At 45.6% G+C, this 14061-nt stretch overlaps 1 protein-coding gene across 6 annotated transcripts in view; it reads left to right on the top strand.

Moving 5' to 3' along the window:
- Positions 1 to 9923, top strand: part of AREL1 (apoptosis resistant E3 ubiquitin protein ligase 1) — a 448155-nt gene extending 438232 nt beyond the window's left edge. For all 6 annotated transcript variants that reach the window (XM_078659892.1, XM_078659889.1, XM_078659890.1 and 3 more), the window contains one exon: positions 5712 to 9923. In XM_078659892.1, coding sequence (XP_078516018.1) covers positions 5712 to 5814 — 103 coding nt within the window. In that variant the 3' untranslated portion in view covers positions 5815 to 9923. The remainder of the gene's footprint in view (positions 1 to 5711) is intronic.
- Positions 9924 to 14061: the final 4138 nt, after the last annotated feature.

The following is a 14061-nucleotide window of genomic DNA, read 5'->3' as shown; positions in this document are numbered from 1 at the left end:
GGTTCCCTGCCTGAGTTGGTTGCTGCAAGTAGTCCAAAGAGACTGCATACAACCTAGATGTAACACTTTACTGAGAAAGTCTCGAAGTGTCAAATTCGTTGAATTTGCCAAGGCTTGTTTGTGGTTCTGTGAACATTCTTGATTTATTATTTCTTTAAAAATCTATACTTCTGGAACTTTTTCATTTTGGTGTCCATAAATGAATAAAAATAGAGCTTATTTTCATAAATTAGTGTCAGATTTCTTGATAGTCGCGTTTCTTTTTCTCCAATTGTTTTGGTGCGGTTTAATTGCTTTACACTTGTTCTTGAGTTGAAACCTTACTGTTTGAAGTCACAGCTACCATGGGTTTAGCTAGGAGTTGAAAAATTAGGCCTGCTTGGTCCTAGAAGGTTTTGTATTGTATTACGTGGGGAAGTTCCGCAAGCACACCATGTAATACACCCCATTTCCTCACAGTGCCTTTCTGTGGAAGGAGAGATTCAAGATACTCACGCTGGCTCAGGTCCTGTCTACTCTGAATCCTGGAGACTGGATGGTAGCCTTGAATCGGCAGGATGCATACTTTCACATCTTCACATCTCCATCCTGCCAGCCCACAGGCTCTACCTTCGGTTCACGGTGGGCCACAAGCATTTTCAGTTCACAGTGCTCCCTTATGGCCTTACCAGTGCTTCTGGGGTGTTCACGAAAGTGATGGCGGTGGTTTCAGCCCATTTGCGGAGGCTAGAGTTCCAGTCTTTCCCTATCTTGACAACTGGCTGCTGAACGCGGGCTTGCCACATTATCATCACCCATCTCCAGACTACCGCAAAGTTCTTGCATTCGCTGGGGTTACCTATCCATGTGCCGAAGTCACACCTGACTCCCTCTCAGACGTTCCCTTTCATTAAAGCTATTCTGGACGCAGTGCAGTTTCATGCCAATCCTCTAGAGAGGTGAGTCTTGGATATTCAGGCTATGATTCCGATGTTGCAGCCTCTATCCTGGATCTTGGTGAGACTGACTGTTGGGTCTCATGGCATCCTGCTGGTACAACATGTCAGATGTCATATTCGGGCTCTGCAGTGGTATCTGAAGTCCCAGAGGGTGCAACATCAGGGTAATCTATCCGACCTGGTCCAGATATCAGATGGTACTACAAAGGATTTGCAGTGGTGGCTGACAAACCCTGATTGGGTCAGCGGCAAACCCCTCTCCCTTCCATGCCCAGAGCTTACAGGGGTGACAGATGCCTCAATACTGGGTTGGAGTGTCCACCTGGAAGATTTGGTGATCAGAGAACTCTAGTCTTCCTCAGAGTCTCAGCTCCACATCAATCTGTTGAAGTTGAGGGCAATTCTCTTGGCATCGAAAGCCTTCCTTCCATCCATCAAGTATAGGCTGGTTACGGTACTCGTGGACAACAACACTTCCATGGGGTTTTGCAGCAAACAGGACGCAGTGGGCCTGTGAACCCTGTGCCAGGAGTGGCTGTGCCTCTGGAAGTGGCATCTTCCTGGTTGTGCAGCACCTGGTAGGCTCTTTGAACGCTCATGTGGACAAACACCACCATCGATGCCTAGTGGAACACGAGTGCCGTTTGCATCCGGGGTGGTGCAAGGTCTCATTCAATAGTGGGGAGAGCCTTGGGTCGATCTCTTTGCCACCACTGAGAAGGCTCAATGGCTGCACTTCTGTGTGCTGGAGTTTCCAAGCCAGCCTTCACACAGAGATCCATTCCGTCTTAAGTGGGGCTCGGGACTTCAGTACGCCTTCCCGCCAATACCACTACTGCCCAGAGTTCTCAAAAAAAATCAGGACCAACTTGGCTGAAGTCATCTTTGTGGCTCTGGGCTGGGATCAGAGTGTGGCTTCCCCTTCGGGAGGACCTCCTGTCGCAGCAACACAGCAGGGTTCTGCACCCAACCCTGCACACTCTCCACCTTCATGCATGCAGATTGATTGGTGACAGTTGAGTATTTGATCTCCCTCCTGAAGTCTATGATGTCATCCTGAAACCTAGGCGTCTTTCCACTAAGACTGTAGTGTAGTTCCTATATTCCCAATAGGCTCTGCGCATTGGAATAACATAAACAGCAGTTTAGACGTAGGACTGAGGTCATCTAGGTCTCTACTGACTATGTTAGACTTAATTAGTTTTGCCAGCTAGCTCAGAGGTCACTAGAAACTTTCTCGAGTGGACAGGAAGGGGTTAACTTTCCTGAATAGACAAGAAGGGATTAGTTTCTGACAACCGCATAAACATGACAACTTTGCTCCCTCAGAATAAAGAGTATATCTCTAGAGTCGTGTGAAAACAATAGACCGCTATTTCACTCAGTCAATCGTGCATGCTTAATTTCACCAGGAGTGCAGAGAAATAGAGAGACGGGCGTTATCAATAAAAGGTGTTATTTATTGAGCAGTCTTCTTTCTCATGCAAGAGAAATGAGTTGCCACAAATGCAATACTTATCATAAAGTAAAGTGCGTACAGTAAAAGGAGTATTATGAAATAATACTGTAAAAGCATTGATATGGTTTCTTAGCCATATGATACTTTAAAACAGATAAAATATATACATACATAAAAACATTGACTAATGTACTCAACTGGTGCTTCTAAGATACGCCTACCCCGGTGTACCTGACCTAAGCCTAATACGTGGGAAGGAGTAAGTAAGTTGCAGTTTAAGTTAAGTTGGTTTTTTGCCAAGAATCTGAATCAAGAATTCTCTTAAGGGTTTAGTCAGCTCCGTACCTTGGTAATAGAATGTAGGAGGTCTTGTATCTCTCAGGACTCGATCTCCCAGCAACCCGCAAGGGTGACTGGAAACACCGGAGCTGGATTTCTCAGCTTGAGAAAAGACAGCGTCTCTCTCAGTGCGTCAAATGGGAGGGTCGGCCTCCTTCGGCACTCGCATCAGCTGGGCGTCGGGCAAGTAGATAGCTCTGCTCCAAACCACCGTGTGTTTGCTTAAGGCAACTGTTGGTATATTTATACCTGAAAGGTGCCGGGTTTGACGTAAGGTTGGACATAAGACGTCACTAAGAACTAACAGTTCTTTCTGGACTCCAGGAGTTCTTGTGCAAATCAAAACAAAAGCAGGGGGATTTCCCGGGCTGCTGGAGGCTTGGTTTGTTTAAAGAACTCGTTGTACTTTCTAGGAGTCTATGGGAGTAGCCTTGCCGTATTTGGACTGCATGGGCTATGACTAGATATGGACATGATTCCTATGCCTTTATAAGGGTATGTTTTGTTAGAACCACATAAGGGCATGAATCGGGGATATCTTGATTAGGGTCCTAGATAGATTCACAACAAGACAGTCTACACGTGCCTTTGAGATAAGTTTGTGGCTTGGTATTTGTCCCACCAGGTGGATCTCCTTTCTGCACTTCTTTCTGAGGTATTGTTGTTTATTCTGTTTTTAGCATGGCATGCCTTGCCCTGGGCACTATTAAGGTTACTTATTAGCCATCTCAACTTTTCTGCGACTGCCAGGTCATCCCTCCCTTTTTAAATCACCAGTTGTTACTCGTTTTTGAAGGGCCTGCAACAACATTTTCCACTTGCCCCCTTTGTTATGCCAAAATAGGACATTCTTACCTACACAACGTGTTCCTCCTTTAAGCTCCTGCAAAGCTGCCCTCTGCGGCTCTTGACCATAAAACAGTTTTCCTGGTGGCTATCACCTCGGCCTAGAAGGTCATTGATTTCCAGGCTCTGTTAGTCTACCCTCCATACACAAATTTCTTCCCAGACAAACTGGTCCTTTAAACACATGTCTCTTTCCTTCTGAAAGTGTTCACACCTTTCCATGTTGGCTGAGTTTTCTACACTCACCCTCATCCTTCCAAGGTGAAAGAGCGACTTCATCGTTTAGACCCTAAGAGAGCTTTCTCCTTCTACAGTGTTTGCAAAAAGACCACTGCGTCATTCACTTGGGCAAACAAGGTCAAGGCTGTGTAGAAACGGACCATCTCCTGATGGATTATACTCTGCATAACGTTCTGCTACTCAACGGCAAAGAAGCAACTCCCTGAGAGCTTATGGGCTCACTCCACCAGGGCCAACGCTGCCCCTACTGTGTTAGTGTGCAGAACATCTGTCACATTGCCACATGAGTTTCTATCCACATGTTCACAAAGCACTACTGCTTGGACAGCCAGGTCCATAGTGATGGGCACTTTGCCCGTTCGATCGTCTCTAACTTTTTGCTCTAGCCAGTTAGCAGGCCCACCTCCAGGGAGGTATTGCTGAGGTATCTATTTTAAGGTGAGGAATCTGTGGTTAAATGTCTTTACAAGAAGAATAAGTTACTTACCTTCATTAATGCCTTTTCTAATAGAGACTATCTAACTGCAGATTCCTCACCGATCTTCCACGCTCTGCAAAATGGGCTCCTACCCAAAAGATCCGGCTAGACACTGCACATTGGTCAACAATATGCATTGATGTTTATATGGCTCTGTGTTTTTGACGCAGAAAGAGTTGCAAAAGAAACTGATGTCAGCACACCGGGGGGTTTCTATGCAGGCTCCCGGATGTCACTTCCGACGTGGATGACGTTAACAGAGAGCTGAACTGCGCCACCTACCAGTACTCAGAGTACTACTCTAGATTTTCCAGCCCCTGTCTGACATCTGGGGAATATTCTAAGGTGAGAAATCTGCAATTAGATAGAGTCTACCATAAAAGGCATTACCAAAGGTAAGTAACTTGTTTATTTCAGCCGCCCACAAAAATTAAGAAGATTGGAATAATATTTGATGCCAGTATGCCAATAAATATATATGTTAATCTAGTGGTTGAATCTGAGAACTCTCTAAAACTGCAATTTTTCGTCCTTATCTTTAGAGGCGCAGAGTGCTATTCTAAATAAGACCATAACTGGGTCTGAATGTGAATATTGCAACTCTTTGCTGTTTGATACTTCTAAAAAGAATATTTAAACATAGCAGCTGCAAAACAAACTCAGCAGCCGAAACAGTGACTTGTTAATCTATAAAGGAGCTTCATTGGCTGGTTGTCATGACAATGAAGTTGAAGTCACTCATAATCTACAGTTAATTGAGATATGACTCTGCCTCTCAATAGTTTGAGAGACTCAAAATTTGGATCTTCATTGACCGTGCAAGAGTTTGTTAAAACACTAGGAACAATAGTTCAAGTGGGAGAGGTTGGTTGCACTGCATGCATGCAAACTGTGGGATTTGGTGCCTTCGTCTGTATGCGACAAACACATGTATTGTAGTTCAGGAGATTGATTAAACTTGCATGCTTTACCCTATTAGAGTTACTGCATTGAAAGGATACCACAGGTGGGTCGGTTGAGTGCTCTCCACAAATACACAGGAATGTTATGTCAACCGTTTGTTTATCATCGGCGTACCGTCCTGTGCACAAACCTTTTGACGCTTTACACGGTATCGGTGCTTCATCCCAGATTCTCTTTCCTTCTTGTTGGTTCCTCAGATGATTACTCTTTAGCTTTGGGATTTTTTCCATTTTATTGAGAGTCCAGTTCCAGGAAAAATAAACATCTTGAAGTAATAGCTGCTGCAATTGCAAGACTGTTTGACCCAACTTTTAGGCAGATTGTACTAACCAGTTTTGAGGAACTTGTATTCTTGGATCTCTTCCTTAATATGGAGCTTGGAGTTGCAATGTTTTGTGAGCTGACTTATGTGTTGCCCTGATTTGTAATATTTTCCTCTCTTTTGTAGCTTTAACCAGTTGTGCCTCCCGACCTACGACTCCTACGAAGAGGTCCACAAGATGCTGAAGCTTGCAATCAGTGAGGGTTGCGAAGGTTTTGGCATGCTCTGATGCCAGCCTGGGCACACTTTATGGGACATGAGGTTGTATGCAGATGCATCTTCAGCGGACGCCGGGTGAACCGTGCATGGGTGTTAGTTTTCCACCATGTATCCAACCCAGTGCTCCCAAGTGTGAACTGAATCAATGCGCCTCAACAGATGAGCTGCAGGGCAGACACGGGAAGCGCTACATAAGCCACCAGGAGGGAGCCTTACAGGTGCCAGCGTGGGACCATGAAGCTCCAGCATGGCACAGGAAGTTCACATTCAAGCCCTGGCAATATGTAGCTTGAAACATGGTGATGCTCTTCGCCGCACTCAATGACCCTCCATGAAAGCAGTCTATCCCCGGACACTAAGAGACGAGGATATGGGTTCGTTCTGGATGCTGGTGCACTATCTCTTAAAATCCTATTCACGTGTTGCAGCTGTACTCAAAGGGATGCACCCCTCTGTAATAAAGTTGCGGTGATGTGGGCGTGTTTGGCTACACCCCGGACTGTCCTTGCAACAGTGTGTCATATGGGTGCGATCAGCCACATGCAAGCCCTCCCACTGCATTAACAATCGGAGATATGGGAGTGTTGAGCTGCACACATAGGCAGGCCTCAGTAACGGTGTGTGTGTAATGCCAAGTCCCCCATTAATGATTGTGTGATGTGGGCGTGTTCGGCTGTGCTGTGTGATGATGGTTTGAAGTGTTTGGAGGCGCGCCATGTTTTTCCTTTCAAGTTGATGGCCACGATGTCCTGTGGGGCTAGTGTTGTGGCTGCTTTTCTCACCACCCACACTCTGCTGCTTTATGTGCTACAACATAGGATGTCTGTTGACTGTCTGCATACTTATGATTTGTTGTATGGTTGTTCTTTGATGTGAGACTGAGAGACTCTGAAAACTCACAGCTGTCCCTCTTGGGGCACTCCTGTGAGGTGTGCTCATCAGTGGTTCCGAACATGGCTGCTTTATGTGGTTCTGAGTTGGGGTGTGGTTGTCCAGACTTGCGGGTTAAGGACTTAAGGTTCTTGGGAAGTGTGAATGCGCATTCAAGGCCCTCTTGGTGGGAGGTGTAAATGAAGCAACTCCAAGAGGGTTCCTGTTACTGTCTGCTGTGAAAGTCTTCACATGTACTTTCCTGGTGGGGTGTAAATGATTTTATACAAAGAGTTGCATTCGGCCACACTGATGTGTGGTCAAAATGTCTGCACGGGTGACACTGCTGAGGTGGGCAGTACTTACCCTCACACACAGGGCTATTCAGTGTGATGTTGTGGTGTTATTGCGCACACTCGTTGCTTATGTATTGCTGCTCACTGACTTTATGCTGCTGAAATTAAAGGGTTGCACAGTTGCGCACACTAATGCTGACACTTTACCGTTCATGCTATTGGTATGTTAAATTGGATAACTGCACTCAAAGGGCATCTTTACTCTGCCAGTCAACGGTATGATGCTAAGAGAGAGGTTTCATTAACACACAGCACATCTCTTCTGTGTACGCCGGTGACATTATGGTGAGGAGTGGCACCCCTCTGTGCGGTTTGGCACACTGATGGTATGTTTTGAGATCGCCCGTTGCACATGTGGCATCTCTACTGTGCATGCTGAGTGTACAGTGTTAAAGTGAATGGTTACCCTCAGAATGCATTACTGTTATGCACCTTATTAACAAGTCAAAGTAAATACTGGCACCCCGTACAGCTGCCTAACACAGTGATCTTAAAGTTGAAGTTAATGGTTGCACACATGGGGCATCTATTGCTCCCACTGGCACACAGAGGTTATTTTTACTGGGCACACTGGTGACATGTTGTTAAGGAAAACTGTTTGTTGCACACCCAGATGTTCAGATGGTGAACTAATAGCCATGCATGTCGATGACTCTTTGGAGTATGAAGCCCCCATGGTATGACATTGAAGGGTGTGGGTGTACACGTACAATTGGTTTTCACTCCTTCCATGTTGAGGAGTTGGCGTTCTATGACAAACATATATGTGCAAACTTCCCACCCTTTAAAATCAGTAACACCCTTGCTGTGCTGGTGTGTCCTATGTCTATGTCTGAACAATCAGGAAGGCCAGATGCCCAAGAGTCGTGTTCTTTGCTACAGAACGTGATCCCAAAAATAAGACAGGGGGATGAGACTCAAACATTCAAAAACATAACCTGACTTTCAGACAAACGTTTCCAAAGGCATGTCCAGTATGTCCTTGAACTCACTGCTGCTTTGAAAATGGCAAGTCTCATCTGATCCTGCACCAGATCTTCCCACGTTGAGACTTCTATGTCATTATCCCAGCACTTACCTGCACTGTCCACCCAAGAGACCTCCTTTAATATTCTGATCCATCCTACATTATAGTTAGCACCACCTTCTCTCCCTCTGGCATGTGAGGGCACGTGCTCTAGCACCCATTCTGCCCTTGTCGAAAAGGCGTATCTTGTGCACGCCACTTGCTGCCCCCTACTACGGAGGGCACCTTGTATCCTTATCCTGCCTTGTGGCACTACCGTCTGTCCCGCTCGCAGTTATCTTTAGCCGGTGTTTATTGCAACACCTTTTGTCACACTGAAGGTGCCCCAGTTAGTGTTGGACCGCCATCTTGTCTTAACACCATCCCCTGTCTCTCCCCGACTGAAGGCTCCCCGTTACGGTCATATCAACGTGCTATTGTTGACTTCACACTCTGCCTTCTCCTTTTGAAGGAACGTCCTGTATGTTTCATAACACCACTTTCCTTGTGGGCATCACCAGCTGTGTCTCTCACTGAGGGATCCCTTTAAAGTCCTACCCCATCTTGTCGCATGGGTGTCGTCGGTTGTCCATCTCCCATCAAGAGCACTGTGTCGCTGCGTATCGTCTCTAGTAGATTAGTTCTACACATCTGGCAACACGTGCATCTCTACAGCTGCATGCCTGTGTGACACCTGGTTAGCTTGCACTGAAAGTTTGTGTGACACTAGCTGTGTTAGTGCTGCAGATCTATAAAACATGGGGTGTTAGTGATCTACACCTCTTTAAATCCCAGGGTTTTGTAATGTGCAGCTGGTTTATTAGATACTCAGACTTGTATGATTCCTGGAACATCAGTGATGAACCATTGTGTGACTGATTATTTATTTTTCTTACACACGAGGCACATTTTTTTGGATCTTGGTATGATTGCGTGTATCATGTATGATGTGCTACTGCAGTGTGATATATACTTGATAAGCACACAGGGCACATAGATACTAGACACTGTTGTGCCACAACTTCCATTATAGATGCACTTTGGTGTGACTCACCTGCATGAAACATCCTGGACATTACTAATACATACACTTATGAAGCATGTGTCGCATACAAGTACATCTGGTACGTATGAGTGCTGCACACGTGCAGCACCCACATTAATGCATGCATCTGTGACATATGTGGTACTTTTGTTATTCATCTATGATGCTGCTTCACCCTTGGCTCCCCTGTCAGTGTACAAATGTGATCCACACAAACAGCCTTATCTCCCTAACGCTTTGTGCTGCTGTGCTCCCTTGCGTTTTCATTGCTCCCCTCTAGGACCCATGGAATGTACTGCAGCCTCCTGATTCTGGCTGCTGTAGTCTCAACTGCCAGATAGGTAATGCCGTTTGCCATGCCCATGACAGCCACCAGCACTGCAGTGATTAGAGTTGAATCTTTGAGGTGGGTCTAGGCTGCAGGAAACTTGCTTGTCACATTCCAGACATGGCATTTACCTCGGCTTCACAAACTGATGGCGACCTTTCTGAGAATTTCTGCAGAAATGTGTATGCTGTGCTGGTGTGTTTAGAAGATTACATGCCGTCAGCACCGCAGAGGTGCATCAACACAGAAGAGGAGAGCAGAGCACAGGCCATGTCTGATGGTGGAACTGGTCTGCATATGAACCATAACCCATGAATACAACGTCAGCTCCCTGTTTGACACATATCAGTAAGATCACTTGTGAACAAACTGTTCCCTGCTGGGCCTGGCAATTCGAGGGCCAAGGTTTGGAGATCAAAACATGCATATCCACACGGAACCTGTATTACCCGATCATGTAAATAATTTATAAAAACGAATAAATATGAATCATTTTATTGAAAAAAAACAAAAATGTATTTCATTTTCAAGACTAGAATTGTATGTGTAAACTGTAGCCGCTGCGATAATCTCAGAAAGCTGTGACTCTTGTGAGACAATAAAGATGCTGCTGTGCTAATTTAAGGGTTATATGCTTGTGCTATAGATATTCAAGCCTTCAGTAGCACCTGACACTTGTGGCTCTCACCTCTGTAGAATGCCATCCTTGCTAGTGAGAGGCGTTGGGGAAAGCGCTTAGAGGTTAGATCCTGCCAAAGACATTGAAGCAAATATTATGCTTGAACTATATCAACAAAGCGGAGTAATGAAACACTATATTTTTAAAACAGAACCAATCCAGGATAATTTAAATTCTAAGATACCTGGGGTGAGGAACCTCATGCCCTTCATTTGTCAAGTTAGGCTATCTCTTATAAAAGGTGCATATCAGTGACATTGCTACCTAATTGCGGCTTGCGGGAACAACTAGGATATGAAGAATCTTTAGTAAACAAACATCGAATGATCCAAAATTGTCAAAGTTACTCCAGATTGACTGAAATCCACCAGAATTCAACTGAGAAAACTGCATTTTTAGAGGGGTAGAAAAGGAAGAGCGAATACTTTTTAAAAAAACTTCTCTCTTTATTTAATTTTGTATTTTAAATTCTCCAGTATTGGGGTGTCTTTCATACATTCACATGCTTGAATATTCCCCGTCGTCGAAGTGGGAGTCCCACGGTACATAACATAGCAATGTAGTAATAACATAAGTACATATATAGGTATTAGAAAGAAAAAAACAAAGTTGTTATAGAGAGAAAGACTTGTCACTTCTATAACATATCACAGTCATTATGATTCGTCCAAACTCCAGCCAATCAGACGCTAGCACCCTTTTGGAATGTTCTCCGCAGAGGCTCAGGCCCTTAGATTTTCTACCATACGTCGTGTGAAGGGAGTCTCCCTGAGCTCTGCTCAGTTTTTTCTCTTTTATCTTCTCCAAAAGGAACTTCATCATGTCTACAACGAAGAAATCCCTCTACAGACCTTGTGGGACTAGTGGAAAAATGTCATTCTGAGGACTCTCATAAAAAGTGCATTAATTGTTTCTATCCTGAACACCAGGTAAAATATTGTAAAATATGTAAAACCTTCTATCAGAAGACTCTAAAAGACAGAGAAGGGTGTCTCCTTCTGTGGTAGCAGAAGTTGAAGACTTCAGAGAATCCTCTGTCACACAGCTTTCCAAACTTTTCATGTTGGTGACACACCTTTTTGTGAAATTTGCTTCAGGGACACGGTAACGCGAGCTAGCCCGAATCACACACAACCCCACACACACAACCCCACACACACACAACCCCCTCCACACACACACACACACACACAACCCACCCCACACACACACAACTCCACACACACACATCCCCACACACACATCCCCACACACGCATCCCCACACACACACCCCCACCCACACCCCCACCCACACACACCCCCACACACACCACCCCGCACACAATCCCACACACAACCCCACACACACCCCTCCACACACACACAACCCACCCCACACACACAACCCACCCCACACACACACACACACACACAACCCACCCCACCCCCACAACCCCACACACACACACACACACAACCCCACACACACACATCCCCACACACACATCCCCACACATCCCCACACACACACACAGCTACACACACACCCCACCCCACACACACCCCTCCACACACACCCCTCCACACACACACAACCCACCCCATACACACACAACCCACCCCACATCCCCCCACACACACAACCCCACACACACACAACCCCACACACACACATCCCCAAACACACACACACACAGCTACACACCCCCACACACCACCCCACACACAACCCCACTCACACCCCCACACACACCCCCACACACACCCCACCCCCAGATAATGTACGTATGTTTGTATGGATCTGAAGAAAACCCACATGGTTGGTAACAGAGCATGAACAGGAGATTTGCACATTTGTGATATTACATTTTATATATTTACAATCACGTTACATTCCACACATATTTACAATTTTATGCACAGTGAGGTCAACTAATTTGCCCAGAATCACACATTTTAAAGTCAAATGCCCTGGTTGAACACTTCCAGAACGCTGAACATAGCCCTGATGAACTTTGCTGGCTGATCTTGGAAAAGGCCTCTCTGGGCCCAAGGTGTGGAAATATGGGGCGCATACTAGATGTGAGGGAATGCAAATGCATGTCACTTCTTGACACCATCAATAATGGCCTTAATGAATCTGAAGTCAGCCATGCCCAACTAGCGTGTCTCTCGCATGAATGAGTAGCCACACACACGTGCATTGGTATTTTGGCAAATATTCACATAATACTGTGCATTAACATCATCGTGGTTTACCTACCTTTACTCTGATATGTAGACAAGATACAATGTTTTCCTCCCTGACTATATTCATGTATTTTGAAATGCTAATAGTGTGTAATATAGCAAGTATTTCTGCACTTGTATTCACTATGATTTTGCCTCCCTCCGTGGAGTGGATACAACTCAATGATTTAATTTATTTTGTAGCATTCTGGATGTAATCATGTTTGTTACAGAATGCACATTGATAACACATGCTATGCAAACAAGAAACAACAGTTTCCTCCTTGACTATATCCCGACTGTATCCGTGTATTTTGACCGGTAGAAATGCTATTAATGCGTAGTATGGCAATTATTTCTGCACCAGCATTCGCTGTGTTTATATAATGGAACAATTTTTATAATCATTCGGTATGTAAATACATTTTTAACACAATGCGCATTGTAAAACACGGCTTACACCCAAATAGCTAGATGTAATATCCCCCAGCCCCCCTCCGACGTGTGTGTCAGCCCAGGCGGCTCCCGGGCACACACACAGCCGCACCCGAGCACTTCACGGGTCTTTAAAAGACCACTTAATGTGCTAATAAGGCTTTGTTATTCATATTAGAGCCCCTGCAGCGCCACTCTGCCTGTTGCTGGAAGGCCCGCGGGGTGATCTAAACAGCATGCTGATCGCGCAACACACCTACCCATCGGGCGTGACACAGTAACGTGTCACGCCACACAGTTTGGAAAGCTGTGCTCTATCAGATGTGGAGAGTGTGTCCTCAGTCAAGGCTATTTCATCCTTGAAGAGGACCAGTGAGTCTCAGAAGGTTTCTCCTAAAGCTAAAGTGGTGAAGAGACATCATGTTGAAAAGTCCACTGACAGACCTTCTACTTCAAAATGGGTGATTACTGCCCCTCAGAGTCTTTCATCTCCTGTTACGCCCCGAGATCCGATTCTCAGGCGTCCAAGACTCTGGCTACGCAGTTTTTACCTCAAAAACTGACTACCTCGTCGACGAGCTTGTCGTCGCTTCCTCCGTCAACGAGGACTGCTGTTGTCGCTTCTACGTCGCCGATTCCAACTGTTGCATCTATGAAGTCGGCTATGATTCTGTCGTCGGCATCATCACCGTCGACGTTTGTGTCAGTAAAGGTGAGGCCTCTCATCTACAGTTCCTTTAACTTCGCCGACGGCGTCTGACAAGCAAAGGAAGAAACATTCGTCGACGCGTACATCGACGATAGCTTTATCGACAGTGGCTTCGTCTGCGGTGGCTTCGACGGCGGTGGCTTCGTCGACGGCGGCTTTGTCGGCGGCGGCTTTGTCGGCACTGGCTTTGTCGGCGGTGGCCTCATCGGCGGTGGCCTCATCGACGGTGACAGCGTGGACGATTGCATCCATGGCTCTAGTTCCTTTGAAGTCTTCAAGTTCACTTCTTCAACGTCGACATTCCTCCTTGGATACCTTGATGCCAATTCAAACTGCTTCTCAACCGCCAGCAGAATTATTTTCTTCTGATGCTGATGATTATGAATCGGAGGAGGATGACGGGTTTAGGGCTGCTCACAGTCCCTCTGAGCTTCTAATTAAATGTCAAGACTCTAATAATGACCAGGAAGATGAAGAATTTTCTGTTCATGACAGTCAACCTCCACCAGAAATTCCTATGGCGCAGATGCCTTTCTCTTATTTCCAACCTCCAAATCATGCTGGATGATTATTACCGTTGTTTTCGTAATTCAGTACAGGCCTCTGCAACACCTAAAAC

The sequence above is a fragment of the Lissotriton helveticus genome, chromosome 9, assembly GCF_964261635.1.
Source record: "Lissotriton helveticus chromosome 9, aLisHel1.1, whole genome shotgun sequence".
Classification (NCBI taxonomy): Eukaryota; Metazoa; Chordata; class Amphibia; order Caudata; family Salamandridae; genus Lissotriton; species Lissotriton helveticus.
The sequence above is the reverse complement of the archived record's forward strand: the minus strand, read 5'-3'. Positions and strand labels throughout refer to the sequence as shown.